General features: G+C 41.7%; 1 protein-coding gene across 1 annotated transcript in view; it reads left to right on the top strand.

Moving 5' to 3' along the window:
• The window catches only part of CCDC30 (coiled-coil domain containing 30), a 145,735-nt gene that overhangs the window by 16,840 nt on the left and 104,041 nt on the right, over nucleotides 1-24,854 (top strand). Inside the window, exon 4 of the mRNA XM_081225815.1 lies at nucleotides 4,155-4,226. Within this exon, the coding sequence (XP_081081941.1) occupies nucleotides 4,155-4,226 (72 nt within the window). The remainder of the gene's footprint in view (nucleotides 1-4,154; nucleotides 4,227-24,854) is intronic.

Genomic DNA, 24,854 nt, shown 5'->3' with positions numbered 1-24,854 from the left:
ACAGGCCCCGCGGCGGCGGCGGCAGCGGCGGCGGCGGCGGGCCGCGGCGGCGGCGGCGGCGGGCCGCGGCGGGCGGCGGTGGCGGCGGCGGCGGCGGCGGCGGCGGCGGGCGGCGGCGGCGGCGGCCCACGCCCGTCTCCGAGGTCCGTGCCTTACCCGCGGCTCGTGCCTGTCTCCGGCGCTTCCCCAAGCAGCCCTCTTAATGCCCTCTCCTCGCGCACCAGAAAACAAAAGGGAAACAAGTCTCTTGCCTCTTCAGCAGCTCCAGACCCTTTCCCCGGACTCCCTCCGGGCTAGCCGTGGTGCACTAACCCCTTCAGGCTCTCTTCCTGCCGCCAACCCCAGTCCTCTCCCTGCGCTCCGACTGAAAGCCGATACCCGAGCCTCAGCTCCCAGCCCCGCCCGCCACGGCGGCCGAGCAGACAAGCCTCTCGGGCTGGTGTGTGCCTGAGGGCACCGGTCCTCTGTGCCAGAATCTCTCCGCTTTGCCCTCCGCACCCCTGTTGCTGTGCTCTCCTCCGCTACTCCGAAGCTTTCCCCCTCCGCCACCTGCAGTCTCCGCCCGCGAAGGGGCTTGTAGTGTGTAGAAACCTTCCCCCCTTCACGGCTCCCTCCCACTGGTGCAGGTCCCGTCCCTATCCTATTGTCTCTGTTTATTCTTTTTTTCTTTTGCCCTACCCAGGTATGTGGGGAGCTTCTTGCCTTTTGGGGGGTCTGAGGTCTTCTGTCAGCGTTCAGTAGGTGTTCTGTAGGAGTTGTTCCACGTGTAGATGAATTTCTGATGTATCTGTGGGGAGGAAGGTGATCTCCGCGTCTTACTCTTCCGCCATCTTCCTCCGGGGTCCTCTTTAGGATCATTTCTTAAAATGTTAAATGTATAAAACAATAATGATCCTGCCAAATTGATTGTGGAATTAAAAACAAAGAATATCAGGAGGGTTGAGATTTTGGTAAGAATGCATTTTAAACAGTGAACACAAATGACCTTTTCAGAATGATGGAAAATTGGGCTAACAGGTACACAATTTCATATATTTGTCAAAATTCATCAGATTACTTAAAAGCATGAATTTTACTGTATGCAAAGTATACCTCAATAAACCCAATTAGAAAAAAAAAGAAATTTGGCCACGTGAGTCTGATGAGAAGCAGTCTGCTACTTGTAGTACAGAAGGAGAAAGGAAAAAGCAGGAGCCCTGTTATGTTTAGTTACATTTGGATGCAGCAGAACACAATCACATAGCACCCTGTTCCATCAGCACTTGGTTGCTCTGGTGGATCCTAAACTATTAATTGAAAACCGTCTGCACAGTGAGTATCCCCAGGGGACCGCTGGGAAGCTGAGTTAGCAAGTCCTTTTAAAATATCATATGTAGTGTCAGTGTGGGTCTTACGTGTTACTTCTTGAATCATCCATCAATTTATAGCCAGAATCTATCCCTAGGTATATGTGTTACATGATAGTGTTTCCCAAGTATTAGCCTATTTCTTTCAACAAACTGACTCTTTTAAATGAAGGACTTTATTTTAGTTTATTTTCTAGCTCTCTTTATATCACACCCAAAAATTTGTATGGGAATGAAAAATTTTGGCCAATAATAAAAATAGTTTTCAATAATAAAAAAGAATACATGCCAAATATTTATTTATTCTTTAATAAATAAATTACAAGAAAAAGATGAATTTTTAAAGGTTTGAAGGAATTATTAACCAAATATAATGTGTGGCCTTTACTGGATTCTGATTCAAACAGGTTTTTTAACATTTATGAAACAGTTGGAAGTTTGAATGCTAATTGGCTATTTGTATTAAGGAATTCTTGTTAAATTTCCTTAATCACACATAATGGTATTGAGTTTATATTTAAAAAGAGTCCTTATCTTTTAGAGGTACATAGTGAAATATTTATAGATGAATGATACGATGTCTGGGAGATGCTTCAAAATACAGGCCCCTACCTCACACCTACACAAAAATTAACTAAGTGGACCACAGAACTAAATGTAAGAGTTAAAATTATAAAATGCTTAGAAGAAAACACAGGAGTAAATCCTTATGATCTGGAGTTAGGCAATCACATGTTAGATATAACGCCAAAAACAAGAGTGATAAGAGAAAACCTAATAAATTGTACTTACTCAAAGTTTAAAATTTCTGTACTTCAAAATATACTAACAAGAAAGTGAAAAGACAAACCACAGACTGAGAGAAATATTTGCAAATTATGTGTTTGATGTGGGACTCATATCCAGAATATATGAAGAATTCTCACATATTCTTTTATATTATTATAAAAAGACAGCCCAATTTTAAAGTAAACAAAATAAAATTTGAGTAGACATTTCTTTAGAGAAGGTATATGAATGGCTAATAGGCACATGAAAAGATGCTCAACGTCATTGGTCATTAGGGAAGTGCAAATTAAAACAATGAGATCCCTCTTCACACCCTCTAGAATGGCTATAATAAAAAAGACAATGACAAGTGTTGGCAAGGATGTGTAGAAATTGGAACATTGCTGATGGGATTGTAAAATGATGCAGACACTTTGGAAAACAATTTGGCAGTTTCTCAAGGTGTTAAATGTAAAATTATCATGTGACCCAGCAATTCCACTCCTGCGTGACCCAGGAGAAATGAAGACGTATGTCCACTCAAAAACTTGTATGAGAAATTAACACAACATTGTAAGTCAACTACACTTCAATAAAATAAATTTTAGAAAAACCTTGTATGTGAATGTTCAGAGCACTATTATTTACAGTAGCCAAAACATAGAAACAACTCAAACGTCTATCATTTGGTGAGTAGATAAACAAAATGTGGTATATCCATCCTGTGCAGAAAATAGTTAACATAGAAAACCTGCTAGTGGGAAGCTGCTGCATAGCACAGGGAGATAAGCTCGATGCTCTGTGATGACCTAGAGGGGTGGAGGAATAGGGAGGGTAGGAGGGAGGCTCAAGAGGGAGGGAATATGGGGATACATGTATCCATATAGCTGATTCACTTTACTGTACAGCAGAAACTAACACAACATTGTAATGCAATTATACTCCAATAAAGATGTTAAAAAAGAAGAAGAAGAAGACCTGACACTGCTGTGCTTAGAAAGTCCTGATTGTCAGGTTAGCCCTTGGCTAACATCTGGAAACTTGCATTTGGGGAAGGTTCCCACCATTCCCCAATTTGTAATAGTGGTTCACTGTGCTTGACCTCTTTGTACAAACAATGTGATTTATGCTGAAAACCTGATTTCCTTCTGAGAGTCTGGGATTTTGATGTGTCCTAGGAAGAAGGCGGTGTCTATGTCACCAGCCCCCAATAAATATGTTGGCCACCGAGTCTGTAATGAATTTTACTGGTAGACAACATTTCACACGAATTGTCAATTCATTGCTGGAGAAATTAAGCACATCCTGTGTGACTCCTCTGGGAGAAGACTCTTGGAAGCTTGTGCCTTATTTCCTCGTGCAACTTTTCTGTGTGATTGGGAATGATCTCTTACAAGATTCATGTTAGTGTCTTACTTCTGGGAGATTCCTCAACTTGCCGTTATAGGAGGCCTATCAGCCATACCATTGGTGATGAGTAAACCACAGGAGGCAAAGTGATAAAACCTGGGTTAGAGAACCCAAATCCAAAAGACTCCAATGCCTCATATACTTTCCTTACGCCCTTCTGCTCTCCTCATAAAATTCTTGAATAGTACCAAAAGTTATTTCCTGAAATTTTGCTATTTTGATATTTCTAGAAACTACTGGCAAAATTCGAAATATTATTAATTGCAAGAATTAATTTTAAGTATTTCTGTGTGTAATTTCTTTTTACTAAACTGGTAGTACCATGCTTAAAAACTTTCAGCTGTTCCCGTTGTTTACAGTAGCCCAAACTCTTCAGCATAGAATCTGGTTAGGGAAACAGGGAAAGATTACAAGATCAGATGATATCAAGGACAGGGATAAATATAAGGTGTAGTAGGAATATTAAGAGGGAAATCTGGAAACATTCTGGGAGGAGGTGACATTTATGCAGAAAGTCAGGGGACAGCCATCAGAAAGAAAGTGTTCTGAAGAGAAATAGTCATTTGAAATTTGATTATTATACTAATCAGTTGCTCCATACACAAATATTTTGTTCTTTTTTTCTTTTAGATTCTGCACTTGAGAAGTCTCAACTAGAAATTGAGAAATTGAAAGAAAATTTGATAAAGCTGAAAGAAAATGGTGAGTCATTTTAGCAGATATAACAATATTTAATAATAAAATATTAAACAATAATATAATTTATGTTAAGTAATATTTTAAAATAATATTACTTAATAAATATAATAATATTACTACTACTGCTATTGAGGCAGGAGATAGATGAGCCCCAGGCTGAACAGTTGGAGTTCGTCCCCTGTGGACAGATACTCCAAAATAGCAGGAGGGAGGAGAAGCTAAGCCCTGCCCAGACAAAAGATAAAAGACCACATATGCCTCATTCTCGAAGGAGGAGACCTTCCTGACTACACACATGCAGAAAGGATCCTTGAAGGTAGAAAAGGGAGGGGGCGCCACCCCATAGTAGGTGATGTCAGGCTACCCATAGGCCGCTTCACTAGAATCCATCTTGGCTAAGAGATGTGTGCGCACACGTGGGAGGACCCTGAGATATACCAAATCCAGGCTCAGGCCAGGCAAAGCAAGATGACTGGCCAAGGAAATGTGGAAGAAATGCCCCATAAAAGTGAATCAAGACATTTTAGGAAGATGGCGGAAGAGTAAGACGCGGAGATCACCTTCCTCCCCACAGATACATCAGAAATTCATCTACACGTGGAACAACTCCTACAGAACACCTACTGAACGCTGACAGAAGACCTCAGACCCCCCAAAAGGCAAGAAGCTCCCCACATACCTGGGTAGGGCAAAAGAAAAAAAGAATAAACAGAGACAATAGGATAGGGACGGGACCTGCACCAGTGGGAGGGAGCCGTGAAGGGGGGAAGGTTTCTACACACTACAAGCCCCTTCGCGGGCGGAGACTGCAGGTGGCGGAGGGGGAAAGCTTCGGAGTAGCGGAGGAGAGCACAGCAACAGGGGTGCGGAGGGCAAAGCGGAGAGATTCTGGCACAGAGGACCGGTGCCCTCAGGCACACACCAGCCCGAGAGGCTTGTCTGCTCGGCCGCCGTGGCGGGCGGGGCTGGGAGCTGAGGCTCGGGTATCGGCTTTCAGTCGGAGCGCAGGGAGAGGACTGGGGCTGGCGGCAGGAAGAGAGCCTGAAGGGGTTAGTGCACCACGGCTAGCCCGGAGGGAATCCGGGGAAAGGGTCTGGAGCTGCTGAAGAGGCAAGAGACTTTTTTCCCTTTTGTTTCCTGGTGCGCGAGGAGAGGGCATTAAGAGGGCTGCTTGGGGAAGCGCCAGAGACAGGCACGAGCCGCGGGTAAGGCACGGACCTCGGAGACGGGCGTGGGCCGCCGCCGCCGCCGCCCGCCGCCGCCCGCCGCCGCGGCCCGCCGCCGCCACCGCCGCCCGCCGCGGCCCGCCGCCGCCGCCGCTGCCGCCGCCGCCGCGGGGCCTGTGTGCCAGCGCGGGTCACTGTCCGCCCCGCCTTCCGGGGGGCCTGTGCACCCCGCCACTGCCGGGGTCCCCAAGACCCGGGGACGGCTTTCCCGGGAAAGCGCACGGAGCGCCACGGGCTGCTGCAACGTCACGCCGGCCTCTGCCGCCGCAGGCCCGCCCCACACTGCGCGCCCCTCCCTCCCCTCTGCCTGAGTGAGCCAGAGCCCCCGAATCAGCGGCTCCTTTAAACCCGTCCTGTCTGAGCGAAGAACGGACGCCCTCCGGCGACCTACGCGCAGAGGCGGGGCCAGGTCCAAGGCTGAGACCCGGGAGCTGTGAGAGCAGAGGCAGGGAAATCTCTCTGTGCAGCCTCGGAGGCAGCGGATTAAAGCTCCACGGTCCATTTGATGTGCCCTGCGTCTGTGGAGTGCATGAATGGACAGCGAATCATCCCAAATTGAGGAAGTGGACTTTGAGGACAAGATTTAAGACTTTCCCCCCTTTTCCTCTTTTTACAACGAATTATTCCAAATTAAGGAGGTGGACTTAGAGAGCAAGATTTCAGACTTCTCGCCCTTTTCCTCTTTTTTCAACGAATTATCCCAAATTGAGGAGGTGGACTTGGAGAGCAAGATTTTTGATTTTTCGCCCTGCTTTCTTTTTGTGAATGTGTATGTGTAATCTTCTGTGTAAGATTCTCTCTGTATAGCTTTGCTTCCACCATATGTCCCAGGGTTCTATCGGTCCGGTTTTTTTTTTTTTTCAATAATTACTTTCTAATTTTAATAACGCTACTATATTTCATACTTTATTCTATTTTACTTTACCTGCTCTTTCTTTTTTTCCTACTCTCCCTTCCTCCCTCCCTCCCTCCGCTCCTCCTTTCCTTCTTTCTTTTTCTTTCCTCCCTCCAACCCTTCTTCTTTCCACTTTCTTTTTCTTTCCTTCCTCCCTCCCTCCTGTCTTTCTTCCTTTCCTTCCTCCCTCCCTCCCTCCTTTCTTTCCTTCTTTCTTTCCATCCTTCCTCCCTCCCTCCCTCCTTTCTTTCTTCCTTCCTTCCTTCCTTCCTTTCTTCCCTTCTTCCTTTCTTTCCCTCTCTCTTTCTTTCTTCTACTAATTCTTTCTTTCTACTTTTTCTCCCTGTTATTCTGAGCCGGGTGGATGAAAGGCTCTTGGTGCTGCAGCCAGGAGCCAGTGCTGTGCCTCTGAAGTGGGAGAGCCAACTTCAGGACACGGGTCCACAAGAGACCTCCCAGCTCCACATAATATCAAGCAGCGAAAATCTCCCAGAGATCTCCATCCCAACACCAGCACCCAGCTTCAGTCAACGACCAGCAAGCTACAGTGCGGGTCACCCTATGCCAAGCAACTAGCAAGGCAGGAACACAACCCCACCCATTAGCAGAGAGGCTACCTAAAAACATAATAAGGCCATAGGCACCCCAAAACACACCACCAGACGTGGACCTGTCCACCAGAAAGACAAGATCGAGCCTCAACCACCAGAGCACAGGAATTAGTCCCCCCCACCAGGAAGCCTACACAACCTACTGAAACAACCTTAGCCACTGGGGTCAGACACCAAAAACAACGGGAACTACGAATCTGCAGCCGGCAAAAAGGAGACCCCAAACACAGTAACATAAGCAAAATGAGAAGGCAGAAAAACACACAGCAGGTAAAGGAGCAAGATAAACACCTACCAGACCTAACAAATGAAGAGGTAATAGGCAGTCTACCTGAAAAAGAATTCAGAATAATGATAGTAAAGCTGATCCAAGATTCTATTTCCATGATCCATAATCTTGGAAATAGAATAGACAACATGCAAGAAACAGTTAACAAGGACCTAGAAGAACTAAAGATGAATCAAGCATCGATTAAAAACACAATAAATGAAATGAAAAATACTCTAGATGGGATCAATAGCAGAATAACTGAGGCAGAAGAACGGATAAGTGAGGTGGAAGATAAAATAGTGGAAATAACTGATGCAGAGCAAAATAAAGAAAAAAGAATGAAAAGAACAGAGGACAGTCTCAGAGACCTCTGGGACAACATTAAACGCACCAACATTCGAATTATAGGGGTTCCAGAAGAAGAAGAGAAAAAGAAAGGGACTGAGAAAATATTTGAAGAGATTATAGTTGAAAACTTCCCCAATATGGGAAAGGAAATAGTTAATCAAGTCCAGGAGGCACAGAGAGTCCCATACAGAATAAATCCAAGGAGAAATACACCAAGACACATATTAATCAAACTGTCAAAAATTAAACACAAAGAAATCATATTAAAAGCAGCAAGGCAAAAACAACAAATAACACACAAGGGAATCCCCATCAGGTTAACAGCTGATCTCTCAGCAGAAACCCTACAAGCCAGAAGGGAGTGGCAGGACATAATTAAAGTGATGAAGGAGAGAAACCTGCAACCTAGATTACTCTACCCAGCAAGGATCTCATTCAGATTTGATGGAGAAATTAAAACCTTTACAGACAAGCAAAAGCTGAGAGAGTTCAGCACCACCAAACCAGCTTTACAACAAATGCTAAAGGAACTTCTCTAGGCAAGAAACACAACAGAAGGAATATACCTACAATAACGAACCCAAAGCAATTAAGGAAATGGGAATAGGAACATACATATCAATAATTACCTTAAATGTAAATGGACTAAATGCTCCCACCAAAAGACACAGAGTGGCTGAATGGATACAAAAACAAGACCCATATATATGCTGTCTACAAGAGACACACTTCAGACCTAGAGACACATACAGATTGAAAGTAAAGGGATGGAAAAAAATATTCCATGCAAATGGAAATCAAAAGAAAGCTGGAGTAGCAATTCTTATATCAGACAAAATAGACTTTAAAATAAAGACTATTAGAAGAGACAAGGAAGGACACTACATAACGATAAAGGGATCGATCCAAGAAGAAGATATAACAATTGTAAATATTTATGCACCCAACATAGGAGCACCTCAATACATAAGGCAAATACTAACAGCCATAAAAGGGGAAATCGACAGTAACACAATCATAGTAGGGGACTTTAACACCCCACTTTCACCAATGGACAGATCATCCAAAATGAAAATAAATAAGGAAACACAAGCTTTAAATGATACATTAAACGAGATGGACTTAGTTGATATTTATAGGACATTCCATCCAAAAACAACAGAATACACATTTTTCTCAAGTGCTCATGGAACATTCTCCAGGATAGATCATATCTTGGGTCACAAATCAAGCCTCGGTAATTTTAAGAAAATTGAAATTGTATCAAGTATCTTCTCCGACCACAATGCTATGAGACTAGACATCAATTACAGGAAAAGATGTGTAAAAAATACAAACACATGGAGGCTAAACAATACACTACTCAATAACGAAGTGATCACTGAAGAAATCAAAGAGGAAATTAAAAAATACCTAGAAACAAATGACAATGGAGACACGACGACCCAAAACCTATGGGACGCAGCAAAAGCAGTTCTAAGGGGGAAGTTTATAGCAATACAATCCCACCTTAAGAAACAGGAAGCATTTCGAGTAAACAACCTGACCCTGCACCTAAAGCAATTAGAGAAAGAAGAACAAAAATACCCCAAAGCTAGCAGAAGGAAAGAAATCATAAAGATCAGATCAGAAATAAATGAAAAAGAAATGAAGGAAACGATAGCAAAGATCAACCAAACTAAAAGCTGGTTCTTTGAGAAGATAAACAAAATTGACAAACCATTAGCCAGACTCATCAAGAAAAAAAGGGAGAAGACTCAAATCAATAGAATTAGAAATGAAAAAGGAGAAGTAACAACTGACACTGCAGAAATACAAAAGATTATGAGAGATAACTATAAGCAACTCTATTCCAATAAAATGGACAACCTGGAAGAAATGGACACATTCTTAGAAATGCACAACCTGCCAAGACTGACTCAGGAAGAAATAGAAAATATGAATAGACCAATCACAAGCACTGAAATTGAAACTGTGATTAAAAATCTTCCATCAAACAAAAGCCCAGGACCAGATGGCTTCACAGGTGAATTCTATCAAACATTCAGAGAAGGGCTAACACCTATACTTCTCAAACTCTTCCAAAATATAGCAGAGGGAGGAACACTCCCAAACTCATTCTACGAGGCCGACATCACCTTGATACCAAAACCAGGCAAGGATGTCACAAAGAAAGAAAACTACAGGCCAATATCACTGATGAACATAGATGCAAAAATCCTCAACAAAATACTAGCAAACAGAATCCAACAGCACATTAAAAGGATCATACACCATGATCAAGTGGGGTTTATCCCAGGAATGCAAGGATTCTTCAATATATGCAAATCAATCAATGTAATACACCATATTAACAAGTTGAAGGAGAAAAACCATATGATCATCTCAATAGATGCAGAGAAAGCTTTCAACAAAATTCAACACCCATTTATGATAAAAACCCTGCAGAAAGTAGGTATAGAGGGATCTTTCCTCAACATAATAAAGGCCATATATGACAAACCCACAGCCAACATTGTCCTCAATGGTGAAAAACTGAAACCATTTCCACTAAGATCAGGAACAAGACAAGGCTGCCCATTCTCACCACTCTTATTCAACATAGTTTTGGAAGTTTTAGCCACAGCAATCAGAGAAGAAAAGGAAATAAAAGGAATCCAAATTGGAAAAGAAGAAGTAAAGCTGTCACTGTTTGCAGATGACATGATACTATACATAGAGAATCCTAAAGATGCTACCGAAAAACTACTAGAGCTAATCAATGAATTTGGTAAAGTAGCAGGATATAAAATTAATGTACAGAAATCTCTGGCATTCCTGTACACTAATGATGAAAAATCTGAAAATGAAATCAAGAAAACACTCCCATTTACCATCGCAACAAAAAGAATAAAATATCTAGGAATAAACCTACCTAAGGAGACAAAAGACCTGTATGCAGAAAACTATAAGACACTGATGAAAGAAATTAAAGATGATACAAATAGATGGAGAGATATACCATGCTCCTGGATTGGAAGAATCAATATTGTGAAAATGACTCTACTACCCAAAGCAATCTACAGATTCAATGCAATCCCTATCAAACTACCAATGGCATTTTTCACAGAACTAGAACAAAAAATTTCAAAATTTGTTTGGAAAAACAAAAGGCCCCGAATAGCTAAAGCAATCTTGAGAACGAAAAACGGAGCTGGAGGAATCAGGCTCCCTGACTTCAGACTATACTACAAAGCTACAGTAATTAAGACAGTCTGGTACTGGCATAAAAACAGAAAGATAGATCAGTGGATCAGGATAGAAAGCCCAGAGATAAACCCACGCACATATGGCCAACTTATCTTTGATAAAGGAGCCAGGAATGTACAGTGGAGAAAGGACAGCCTCTTCAATAAGTGGTGCTGGGAAAACTGGACAGGGACATGTAAAACTTTGAGATTAGATCATTCCCTAGCACCATACACAAAAATAAGCTCAAAATGGATTAAAGACTTAAATGTAAGGCCAGAAACTATCAAACTCTTAGAGGAAAACATAGGTAGAACACTCTATGACATAAATCACAGCAAGATCCTTTTGGACCCACCTCCTAGAGAAATGGAAATAAAAACAAAGATAAACAAATGGGACCTAATGAAACTTCAAAGCTTTTGCACAGCAAAGGAAACCATAAAGAAGACCAAAAGACAACCCTCAGAATGGGAGAAAATATTTGCAAATGAAGCAACTGACAAAGGATTAATCTCCAAAATTTATAAACAGCTCATGCAGCTCAATAGCAAAAAAACAGACAACCCAATCCAAAAATGGGCAGAAGACTTAAATAGGCATTTCTCCAAAGAAGATATACAGACTGCCAACAAACACATGAAAGAATGCTCAACATCATTAATCATTAGAGAAATGCAAATCAAAACTACAATGAGATATCATCTCACACCAGTCAGAATGGCCATCATCAAGAAATCTAGAAACAATAAATGCTGGAGAGGGTGTGGAGAAAAGGGAACACTCTTGCACTGCTGGTGGGAATGTGAATTGGTACAGCCACTATGGAGAACGGTATGGAGGTTCCTTAAAAAACTACAAATAGAACTACCATATGACCCAGCAATCCCACTACTGGGCATATACCCTGAGAAAACCATAATTCAAAAAGAGACATGTACCAAAATGTTCATTGCAGCTCTATTCACAATAGCCCGGAGCTGGAAACAACCTAAGTGTCCATCATCGGATGAATGGATAAAGAAGATGTGGCACATATATACAATGGAATATTACTCAGCCATAAAAAGAAACGAAACTGAGCTATTTGTAATGAGGTGGATAGACCTAGAGTCTGTCATACAGAGTGAAGTAAGTCAGAAAGAGAAAGACAAATACCGTATGCTAACACATATATACGGAATTAAAAAAAAAAAATGTCATGAAGAACCTAGGGGCAAAACGGGAATAAAGACACAGACCTACTTGAGAATGGACTTGAGGATATGGGGAGGGGGAAGGGTAAGCTGTGACAAAGCGAAAGAGAGGCATGGACATATATACACTACCAAACGTAAGGTAGATAGATAGTGGGAAGCAGCCGCAGAGCACAGGGAGATCAGCTCGGTGCTTTGTGACCGCCTGGAGGGGTGGGATGGGGAGGGTGGGAGGGAGGGAGATGCATGAGGGAAGGGATGTGGGAACAGATGTATATGTATGACTGATTCACTTTGTTATAAAGCAGAAACTAATTAAAAAAATAAATAAATAAACTTTAAAAAAAAAAAAAAAAGTGAATCAAACTACCACGAGGGTGCGACTCTCTCTCTGAGCCCCCCGGTGTGTCTATCCACATGTACCCTTTTTCTTCCTAATAAACACTTTACTTGTTTCACTACTTTCTGTCTTTGTGGGAATTCATTTCTGCAGAGCTGTACGGGCCAGGGCTTTGTCACTGGTCACTGGTCTAGTGCCTAGGATTCAGCACTCTCACTGTCACGGCCTGACTTTAATCACTGGCTGGGAACCAAAATCCTGCTTCAAGCCGCTGCAGACCGAGGCCACCCTAGATCACTATTATTACTATATCTACTGCTATTACTATTACTACCACTTGTTGCTTACTAACAGGTACGCTGTCAGGCATTTTATTTTATTTATTTACTTAAAAAAATTTTTTTAACATCTTTATTGGAGTATAATTGCTTTACAATGGTGTGTTAGTTTCTGCTTTATAACAAAGTGAATCAGTTATACATATACATATGTCCCCATATCTCTTCCCTCTTGCATCTCCCTCCCTCCCACCCTCCCTATCCCACCCCTCTAGCTGGTCACAAAGCACCCAGCTGATTTCACTGTGCTATGCGGCTGCTGCCCACTAACTATCTATCTATTTTACGTTTGGTAGTGTATATATGTCAATGTCACTCTCTCACTTTGTCCCAGCTTACCCTTCCCCCAACCCATATCCTCAAGTCCATTCGCTAGTAGGACTGCATCTTTATTCCCATCTTGCCCCTAGGTTCTTCATGACCTTCTTTTTTTTTTTTTACATTCCATATATATGTGTTAGCATATGGTATTTGTTTTTCTCTTTCTGACTAACTTCACTCTGTATGACGGTCTTTAGGTCCATCCACCTCACTACAAATAACTCAATTTCGTTTCTTTTTATGGCTGAGTAATATTCCATTGTATATATGTGCCACATCTTCTTTATCTATTCATCTGTCGATGGACACTTAGGTTGCTTCCATGTCCCGGCTATTGTAAATAGAGCTGCAATGAACATTTTGGTACATGACTCTTTTTGAATTATGGTTTTCTCAGGATATATGCCCAGTAGTGGGATTGCTGGGTCATATGGTAGTTCTATTTTTAGTTTTTTAAGGAACCTCCATACTGTTCTCCATAGTGGCTGTATGAATTAACATTCCCACCAACAGTGCAACAGGGTTCCCTTTTCTCCATACCCTCTCCAGCATTTACTGTTTCTAGATTTTTTGATGATGGCCATTCTGACCGGTGTGAGATGATATCTCATTGTAGTTTTGATTTGCATTTCTCTAATGATTAATGATGTTGAACATTCTTTCATGTGTTTGTTGGCAATCTGTATATCTTCTTTGGAGAAATGTCTATTTAGGTCTTCTGCCCTTTGTTGGATTGGGTTGTTTGTTTCTTTGATATTGAGCTGCATAAGCTGCTTGGAAATTTTGGTGATTAATCCATTGTCAGTTGCTTCGTTTGCAAATATTTTCTCCCATTCTGGTGGTTGTCTTTTCATCTTGTTTATGGTTTCCTTTACTGTGCAAAAGCTTTTAAGTTTCATTAGGTCCCATTTGTTTATTTTTGTTTTTATTTCCATTTCTCTACAAGGTGGGTCAAAAAGGATCTTGCTGTGATTTATGTCATAGAGTGTTCTGCCTATGTTTTCCTCTAAGAGTTTTATTGTGTCTGGCCTTACATTTAGGTCTTCAATCCATTTTGAGTTTATTTTTGTGTGTGGTGTTAGGGAGTGTTCTAATTTCATTCTTTTACATGTAGCTGTCCAGTTTTCCCAGCACCACTTATTGAAGAGGCTGTCTTTTTTCCATTGTATATTCTTGCCTCCTTTATCAAAGATAAGGTGACCATATGTGCATGGGTTTATCTCTGGGCTTTCTATCCTGTTCCTTGATCTATATTTCTATTTTTGTGCCAGTACCATACTGTCTTGATTACTGTAGCTTTGTAGTATAGTCCGAAGGCAGGAAGCCAGATTCCTCCAGCTCCGTTTTTCTTTTTTTTTTTTAATTTTTTAATTAGTTTCTGCTTTATAACAAAGTTAATCAGTCATACATATACATCTGTTCCCACATCCCTTCCCTCATGCATCTCCCTCCCTCCCACCCTCCCCATCCCACCCCTCCAGGCGGTCACAAAGCACCGAGCTGATCTCCCTGTGCTCTGTGGCTGCTTCCCACTATCTATCTACCTTACGTTTGGTACTGTATATATGTCCATGCCTCTCTTTCGCTTTGTCACAGCTTACCCTTCCCCCTCCCCATATCCTCAAGTCCATTCTCAAGTATGTCTATGTCTTTAACCGTTTTGCCCCTAGGTCCTTCATGACTTTTTTTTTTTTTTTAATTCCGTATATATGTGTTAGCATACGGTATTTGTCTTTCTCTTTCTGACTTACTTCACTCTGTATGACAGACTCTAGGTCTATCCACCTCATTACAAATAGCTCAGTTTCGTTTCTTTTTATGGCTGAGTAATATTCCATTGTATATATGTGCCACATCTTCTTTATCCATTCATCCGATGATGGACACTTAGGTTGTTTCCAGCTCCGTGCTATTGTGAATAGAGCTGCCATGAACATTTTGGTACATGTCTCTTTTTGAATTATGGTTTTCTCAGGGTATATGCCTAGTAGTGGGATTGCTGGGTCATATGGTAGTTCTATTTGTAGTTTTTTAAGGAACCTCCATACCGTTCTCCATAGTGGCTGTACCAATTCACATTCCCACCAGCAGTGCAAGAGTGTTCCCTTTTTTCCACACCCTCTCCAGCATTTATTGTTTCTAGATTTCTTGATGATGGCCATTCTGACTGGTGTGAGATGATATCTCATTGTAGTTTTGATTTGCATTTCTCTAATGATTAATGATGTTGAGCATTCTTTCATGTGTTTGTTGGCAGTCTGTATATCTTCTTTGGAGAAATGCCTATTTAAGTCTTCTGCCCATTTTTGGATTGGGTTGTCTGTTTTTTTGCTATTGAGCTGCATGAGCTGTTTATAAATTTTGGAGATTAATCCTTTGTCAGTTGCTTCATTTGCAAATATTTTCTCCCATTCTGAGGGTTGTCTTTTGGTCTTCTTTATGGTTTCCTTTGCTGTGCAAAAGCTTTGAAGTTTCATTAGGTCCCATTTGTTTATCTTTGTTTTTATTTCCATTTCTCTAGGAGGTGGGTCCAAAAGGATCTTGCTGTGATTTATGTCATAGAGTGTTCTACCTATGTTTTCCTCTAAGAGTTTGATAGTTTCTGGCCTTACATTTAAGTCTTTAATCCATTTTGAGCTTATTTTTGTGTATGGTGTTAGGGAATGATCTAATCTCAAACTTTTACATGTCCCTGTCCAGTTTTCCCAGCACCACTTATTGAAGAGGCTGTCCTTTCTCCACTGTACATTCCTGCCTCCTTTATCAAAGATAAGTTGGCCATATGTGCGTGGGTTTATCTCTGGGCTTTCTATCCTGATCCACTGATCTTTCTGTTTTTATGCCAGTACCACACTGTCTTGATTACTGTAGCTTTGTAGTATAGTCTGAAGTCAGGGAACTTTTTTTTTTTCTTTTTTTGCGGTACGCGGGCCTCTCACCGTTGTGGCCCCTCCCGCCGTGGAGCACAGGCTCCGGATGCGCAGACCCAGCGGCCATAGCTCAGGCGCACAGCCACTCCACGGCACGAGGGATCCTCCCAGACCGGGGCACGAACCCGCGTCCCCTGCATCGGCAGGCGGACTCTTAACCACTGCGCCACCAGGGAAGCCCCCAGCTCCGTTTTTCTTTCTCAAGATTGCTTTGTCTATTCGGGGTCTTTTGTGTTTCCATACAAATTGTGAAAGTTTTTGTTCTAGTTCTGTGAAAAATGCCAGTGGTAGTTTGATAGGGATTGCATTGAATCTGTAGATTGCTTTGGGTAGTATAGTCATTTTCACAATGTTGATTTTTCCAATCCAAGAACATGGTATAGCTCTCCATCTATTTGTATCATCTTTAATTTCTTTCATCAGTGTCTTATAATTTTCTGCATACAGGTCTTTTGTCTCCTTAAGTAGGTTTATTCCTAGACATTTTATTCTTTTTGTTGCAATGGTAAATTGGAGTGTTTTCTTAATTTCACTTTCAGATTTTTCATCATTAGTGTATAGAATGCAAGAGATTTCTGTGCATTAATTTTGTATCCTGCTACTTTACCAAATCCATTGATTAGCTCTAGTAGTTTTCTGGTAGCATCTTTAGGATTCTCTATGTATAGTATCATGTCATCTGCAAACAATGACAGCTTTACTTCTTCTTTTCCGATTTGGATTCCTTTTATTTATTTTTCTTCTCTGATTGCTGTGGCTAAAACTTCCAAAACTATGTTGAATAATAGTGGTGAGAGTGGGCAACCTTATCTTCTTCCTGATCTTAGTGGAAATGGTTTCAGTTTTTCACCATTGAGGACGATGTTGGCTGTGGGTTTGTCATTATGGCCTTTATTATGTTGAGGAAAGTTCCCTCTATGCCTACTTTCTGGAGGGTTTTTGTCATAAATGGGTGTTGAATTTTGTCAAAAGCTGTCTCTGCATCGATTGAGATGATCATATGGTTTTTCCCCTTCAATTTGTTAATATGGTGTATCATGTTGATTGATTTGAGTATACTGAAGAATCCTTGCATTCCTGGGATAAACCCCACTTGATCATGGTATGATCCTTTTAATGTGCTGTTGGATTATTTTTGCTAGTATTTTGTTACGGATTTTTGCATCTATGTTCATCAGTGATATTGGCCTGTAGTTTTCTTTCTTTGTAACATCTTTGTCTGGTTTTGGTATCAGGGTGATGGTAGCCTTCTAGACTGAGTTTGGGAGTGTTCCTCCCTCTGCTATATTTTGGAAGAGTTTGGGAAGGATAGGTGTTACCTCTTCTCTAAATGTATGATAGAATTCACCTGTGAAGCCATCTGGTCCTGGGCTTTTGTTTGTTGGAAGATTTTTAATCACAGTTTCAATTTCAGTGCTTGTGATTGGTCTGTTCATATTTTCTATTTCTTTCTGGTTTAGTCTCGGAAGGTTGTGCATTTCTAAGAATTTGTCCATTTCTTCCAGGTTGTCCATTTTATTGGTATATAGTTGCTTGTAGTAATCTCTCATGGTCCTTTGTATTTCTGCAGTGTCAGTTGTTACTTCTCCTTTTTCATTTCTAATTCTATTGATTTGAGTCTTATCCCTTTTTTTCTTGATAAGTCTGACTAATGGTTTATCAGTTTTGTTTATCTTCTCAAAGAACCAGCTTTTAGTTTTATTGATCTTTGCTATTTTTTCCTTCATTTCTTTTTCATGTATTTCTGATCTGATCTTTATGATTTCTTTCCTTCTGCTAGCTTTGGGTTTTTTTTTTTGTTCTTTCTCTAATTGCTTTAAGTGTAAGTTTAGGTTGTTTATTTGAGATGCTTCTTGTTTCCTAAGGTAGAATTGTATTGCTATAAACTTCCCTCTTAGAACTGCTTTTCTGCATCCCATAGGTTTTGGGTTGTCGTGTTTTCATTGTCCTTTGTTTCTAGGTATTTTTTGATTTCTTCAGTGATCTCTTGGTTATTAAGTAGTGTATTGTTTATCCTCCATGTGTTTGTATTTTTTACAGATTTTTTCCTGTAATTGATATCTAATCTGTTAGTGTTGTGGTCCAAAAAGATACTTGATACGATTTCAATTTTCTTAAATTTACCAAGGCTTGATTTGTGACCCAAGATGTGATCTATCCTGGAGAATGTTCCATGAGCACTTGAGAAGAATGTGTATTCTGTTGTTTTTGGATGGAATGTCCTATAAATATCAATTAAGTCCATCTTGTGTAATGTATCATTTAAAGCTTGTGTTTCCTTATTTTTTTTTCATTTTGGATGATCTGTCCATTGGTGAAAGTGGGGTGTTAAAGTCCCCTACTATGATTGTGTTACTGTCAATTTCTCCTTCTACGCCTGATAGTATTTGCCTTATGTACTGAGGTGCTCCTATGTTGGGTGCATAAATATTTACAATTGTTATATCTTCTTGGATTGATCCCTTGATCATTATGTAGTGTCCTTCTTTGTCTCTTATAATACTCTTTGTTTTAAAGTCTATTTTGTCTGATATGAGAATTGCTACTCCAGCTTTCTTTTGATTTCCATTTGCATGGAATATCTTTTTTGATCCCCTCACTTTCAGTCTGTATGTGTCCCTAGGTCTGAAGTGGGTCTCTTGTAGACAGCATATATATGGGTCTTGTTTTTGTATCCATTCAGCCAATCGATGTCTTTTGGTTGGAGCATTTAATCCATTTACATCTAAGGTAATTATCAATATGTATGTTCCTATTACCATTTTGTTAATTGTTTTGGGTTTGTTATTGTAGGTCTTTTCCTTCTCTTGTGTTTCCTGCCTAGAGAAGTTCCTTTAGCCTTTGTTGTAAAGCTGGTTTGGTGGTGCTGGATTCTCTTAGCTTTTGCTTGTCTGTAAAGGTTTTAATTTCCCTGTCAAATCTGAATGAGATCCATGCCGGGTAGAGTAATCTTGGTTGTAGGTTTTTCCCCTTCATCACTTTAAATGTGTCCTGCCACTCCCTTCTGGCTTGCAGAGTTTCTGCTGAAAGATCAGCAGATCTTTTTTTGTGGTTGTTTTTGTTAACCTTATGGGGAATCCCTTGTGTGTTATTTGTTGGTTGTCCCTTGCTGCCTTTTTTTTTTTTTTTTTTTTTTGTGGTACACAGGTCTCTCACTGTTGTGGCCTCTCCCGTTGCGGAGCACAGGCTCCGGACGCGCAGGCTCAGCGGCCATGGCCCATGGGCCCAGCCACTCTGCGGCATGTGGGATCTTCCCGGACTGGGGCACGAACCCATGTCCCCTGCAACGGCAGGCAGACTCTCAACCACTGCGCCACCAGAGAAGCCCTCCCTTGCTGCTTTTTATATTTTTTCTTTGTATTTAATTTTTGACAGTTTGATTAATATGTGTCTTGGCGTGTTTCTCCTTGGATTTGTCTGGTATGGGACTCTCTGTGCTTCTTGGCTTCTATTAACTATTTCCTTTCCCGTATTAGGGAAGTTTTCAACTATAATCTCTTCAAATATTTTCTCAGTCCCTTTCTTTTTCTCTTCTTCTTCTGGAACCCCTATAATTCGAATGTTGGTGCATTTAATGTTGTTCCAGAGGTCTCTGAGACTGTCCTCCATTCTTTTCATTCTTTTTTCTTTATTCTGCTCTGCAGTCTTTTTTCCACTATTTTATCTTCCAGGTCACTTATCCGTTCTTCTGCCTCAGTTATTCTGCTATTGATCGCTTCTAGAGAATTTTCAATCTCACTTATTGTGTTGTTCATCTCTGTTTGTTTGCTCTTTAGTTCTTCTAGGTCCTTGTTAAACATTTCTTGTATTTTCTCCATTCTATTTCCAAGATTTTGGATCATATTTACTATCATTATTCTGAATTCTTTTTCAGGTAGACTGCCTATTTCCTCTTCATTTGTTAGGTCTGGTGGGTTTTTGCCTTGCTCCTTCATCTGCTGTGTGTTTTTCTGTGTTCTCATTTTGCTTAACTTACTGTGTTTGGGGTCTCCTCTTCGCAGGCTGCAGGTTCATAGTTCCTGTTGTTTTTGGTGTCTGTCCCCAGTGGCTAAGGTTGGTTCAGTATGTTGTGTAGGCTTCCTGGTGGAGGGGACTAGTGCCTGTGTTCTGGTGGATGAGGCTGGATCTTGTCTTTCTGGTGGGCAGGTCCACGTCTGGTGGTGTGTTTTGGGGTATCTGTGGCCTTATTATGATTTTACTCGGCCTCTCTGCTAATGGATGGAGTTGTGTTCCTGTCTTGCTAGTTGTTTGGCATAGGGTGTCCAGCACTGTATCTTGCTGGTCACTGAGTGGAGCTGGGTCTTGGCACTGAGATGGGGATCTCTGGGAGATTTTCACTGTTTGATATTAGGTGGAGCTGGGAGGTCTCTCGTGGACCAGTGTCCTGAACTTGGCTCTCCCACCTCCGAGGCACAGCCCTGACGCCTGGCTGGAGCACCAAGAGCATGTCATCCACACAGCTCAGAATAAAAGGGAGAAGAAAGAAAGAAAGAAAGAAAGAAAGAAAAGAAAGAAAGAAAGAAAGAAAGAAAGGGTGGGAGGGAGGGAGGGAGGAAGGGAGGAAGGAAGGAAGGAAGAAAAGAGAGAGAGGGAGAGAAAGAAAGAAAGGAAGGAGGAAGGAAGAAAGAAAGAAGATAAAATAAAATAAAATAATTAAAATAAAAAATAATTAAGAAAAAAATTTTGTTTTTGTAGGAAAAAAATTTTAAGTAAAAAAAAAATTTTTTTAAACAAAAACGGACAGACAAAACCCTAGGACAAATGGTAAAAGCAAAGCTATACAGACAAAATCACATACATGCACACTCACAAAAAGAGAAAAAGGGGGGGAAATATATATCTTTGCTCCCAAAGTCCACCTCCTCAATTTGGGATGATTTGTTGTCTATTCAGGTATTCCACAGATGCAGGGTACATCAAGTTGACTGTGGAGATTTAATCCACTGCTCCTGAGGCTGCTGGGAGAGATTTCCCTTTCCCTTTCTCTTCTTTGTTCACACAGCTCCCGGGGTTCAGCTTTGGATTTGGCCCTGCCTCTGCGTGTAGGTCACCTGAGGGCATGTGTTCTTCGCTCAGAGATGACGGGGTTAAAGGAGCAGCTGATTCAGGGGCTCTGGCTCACTCAGGCTGGGGGGAGGGAGGGGTACGGAGTGCGGGGCGAGCCTGTGGCGGCAGAGGCCGGCGTGACGTTGCACCAGCCAGAGGCACGCTGTGAGTTCTCCCGGGGAAGTTGTCCCTGGATCACAGGACCCTGGCGGTGGCGGGCTGTACAGGCTCCCGGGAGGGGCGGTGTGGACACTGACCTGTGCTTGGACACAGGCTTCTTGGTGGCTGCAGCAGCAGCCTGCCTTAGCATCCCATCCCCGTCTCTGGGGTCCGCGCTGATAGCCGCGGCTCATGCCTGTCTCTGGAGCTCCTTAAGCGGCCCTCTCGCGCCAGGAAACAAAGAGGCAAGAAAAGGTCTGTTGTCTCTTCGGCAGGTCCAGACTTTTTCCCGGACTCTGTCCCGGCTATCTGTGGCCTTCAGGCTGTGTTCACACAGCCAACCCCAGTCCTCTCCCTGGTATCCGACCTCCGAAGCCCGAGCCTCAGCTCCCAGCCCCCACCCGCCCCAGCGGGTGAGCAGACAAGCCTCTAAGGCTGGTGAGTGCTGGTCGGTACCGATCCTCTGTGCGGGAATCTCTCCGCTTTGCCCTCCGCACCCCTGTTGCTGTCCTCTCCTCCGTGGCTGCGAAGCGTCCCCTCCGCCACACGCAGCCTCCACCCGTGAAGGGGCTTCCTAGTGTGTGGAAACCTTTCCTCCTTCACAGCTCCCTCCCACTGGTGCAGGTCCCGTCCCTATTCTTTGTCTCTGTTTTTTTTTTTCTTTTGCCCTACCCAGGTACGTGGGGGAGTTTCTTGCCTTTTGGGAGGTCAGAGGTCTTCTACCAGCGTTCAGTAGGTGTTCTGTAGGAGTTGTTCCACGTGTAGATGTATTTCTGATGTATCCGTTGGGAGGAAAAGTGATCTCCGCGTCTCACTCTTCCGCCATCTCCTCTCCTGTCAGGCATTTTAAATGGATTATCTCTATTGTTAACAACACTGCCAAGTTGTATTATTATTACCATTTCATTGATAAAAAAACTGAGTCATGACAAGGTTAAATGAATTGTCCAACAGCTACATTAGAGACTTCCCTGGTGGCACAGTGGTTAAGAATCTGCCTGCCCATGCAGAGGACTCCGGATTAAGCCCTGGTGGGGGAAGATCCCACATGCCGCGGAGCAGCTAAGCCTGCGCACCATGACTACTGAGCCTGTGCTCTAGGGCCCGTGTGCTGAAACTACTGAAACCTGCGTGCCTAGAGCTCGTGCTCCGCAGCAAGAGAAGCCACCGCAACGAGAAGCCCGCGCACCGCAAGAAAGAGTAGCCCTTGCTAATCACAACTGAGAAAAGACTGCGCGCAGCCAAAAAAAAAAAAAAAAAAAAAAAAAGCTACATTAAGTATTAGAGCTGGTATTTCAGTCCATATATGTCTGACTCCAAAACCTTTGGTCAACACAAACAATACATATTTTACTGGGACCACTGAGATCAAGACAACTTATAATACATTTAACAACACTTCACACATATTTGTTTGCTGCAAAGCCAATAGGCTTGGAATAAGTGGTGAATTAGTTAATCTGACCCTATCTTGGCTGTGTAAAAATGATACCAGCTATAAATAATGTAATGACATTTGAGTGTCATAATGGTAGTAACTACGAAAATAATTTAAAATATGTTTACCAGTTTTAATAGTTATAAAACTAGGTTTATTTACCCTGTGCTCTTGTGATTTATAATAAGAAACATGTATTTGGTCTTCATCCTTGTTTCTGCCACCCCCAAACCCTTGGAATTTCCTAAGTGATAAGAACAGTAGGGGTGTCTTTTGTCATGGTAATGAGGAATTTTGGAAAGCCCCTCGGTAACCAAAGGATGGGAGTTAGTTGCCAGGGGAGCCAACCACGTGATTAGAGGGTTGGAACTTTCAGTCCCACCCTCCACCCCCTCTGTAACCCCAACTCCTCCGTGTCCCCACGCCCACCTCCTAGGAGTGGGGAGGGGCTGGAGATTAAGTTCAATTGCCAGTGGCCAGTGATTTAATCAGTCGTGCCTGTGTAATGAAGCTTTCATAGAAACCCAAAGGAGGGGGTTCAGAGAGCTTCCGGGTTGGTGAACACATGGAGATTTGGGGAGCGTAGCGCACTCAGGGAGGGCATGAAAGGTCTGCACCCCTTTCCCCAGACCTTGCCCTTAGGCATCTCTTCCATCTAGCTATTCCTGAGTTACGTTCCTTTTTAATAAACCGGGTAATCTAGTAAATAAAACGTTTCCCTGCGTTCTGTGAGCTGCTTTAACAAATTAATCAAACCCAAGGAGGAGGTCATTGGAACCTCTGATTTATAACCAATCGGCCAGAAGCACAGATAACAACCTGCCCTTGAAATTGGCATCTGAAGCAGAGGGCAGTCTTGTGGGGCTGAGCCCTTAACCCGTGGAATCTGATGCTATCTCCAGGTAGATAGCCTCAGAACTGAGTTGAATTGTAGAACACCAAGCTGGCATCGGAGAATTATGTAGGTGTGTGGGGAAAATAACCCATGCATTACAATTGATGATCAGGATTGTTTAAAAAATATATGAATACAATTATAAAATGAACACTGCTTTCTTAGTAACTGATAGAGCAAGAAAACAAAATCAGTAAGCATATAGAAGACCTAATAACACTACTAAGCAACATGACATAATCAATAATTATAGAAAACTCCACCAGAAGTATTATATTCTTTTCAAGTACACGTGGAGCATTCACAAAAATATGCTATCGCCATAAAACAAATTTCTGCAGAAGAACTGAAATCATACAAATTATGTTCTCTGACCATAATAGAATTAAACCAAAAAGCAGTTAACAGTAGTATGTTTAGAAAATCGCCAAATATTTGGAAGTTGAATAAGATACTTCTAAATTGCCATGCCTTCCGAGAAAAAATTACAAGGGATATTACAAAGTATTTTCTATGAATTAACTTGAATGACAATGAAAACACTGAACATATCAGTATTTGTGGGATGCATCTAAGCCAGTGCTTAAGAGGGAAACTTATCCCATTTAATGCTTATACCAGAAATCAAGAAAGGACTCAAAATAATCGAAGCTTCTACTTTAAAAACCCAGGATAAGAACACATTAAATCCAAGGCAAGCAAAAATAAGGAGATGTTTAAAATAAGGTTGAGGTCAATAAAAGTAAAAACAGAACAAAATAGAATAAATTAGTGGCATGAAGGGCCGGTTCTTCGGAAGGATCAATAATATTGGTAAACGTCTAACTAGATTATTCACGAAAAAATGAGAGAAGACACACATTACCCATATAAGCAATGACAGAGAACATTTCTACAGATCAAAAAGATAATAAGGGAATATATTGAGCAACTTTATGACAATAAATTTGATGACCTGGATAAGATGGACACATTTCTTGAAAGACACAAATTACTGAACCTCACTCAAGAAGAAGCAGATAGCCCTAAATCTACCAAAGAAATTGAATTTATAGTTAAACATCTTCCCACAAAGAAAACTCCAGGTTCAGATGGCTTCACTTAACAAACTTTTAAGGAATAAATAATACTAAGTTTACATAAACTCTTCCAGAAAATAGAAGAAGAGTGAATATGTACTTCCCAACTGTTAAGTGGTCAGCATTACCTTGATGACAAAACCAACGACATTACATTATTCCCAATGACTGCAGAAGACCTTGTAAAAGTACAAAAAGTAAGGAGTAATTTTGGGGTAGTAAAATCAAATTGTGTTTATCTGCAGTGGGTTGGCTAAAAAAGTGACCACACAATGGATACTTCCATAAGAATGACATAGATTTTTGTGCA

The sequence above is a fragment of the Mesoplodon bidens genome (genome assembly GCF_964165515.1).
Source record: "Mesoplodon bidens genome assembly, chromosome: 2".
NCBI lineage: Eukaryota > Metazoa > Chordata > Mammalia > Artiodactyla > Ziphiidae > Mesoplodon > Mesoplodon bidens.
The sequence above is the reverse complement of the archived record's forward strand: the minus strand, read 5'-3'. Positions and strand labels throughout refer to the sequence as shown.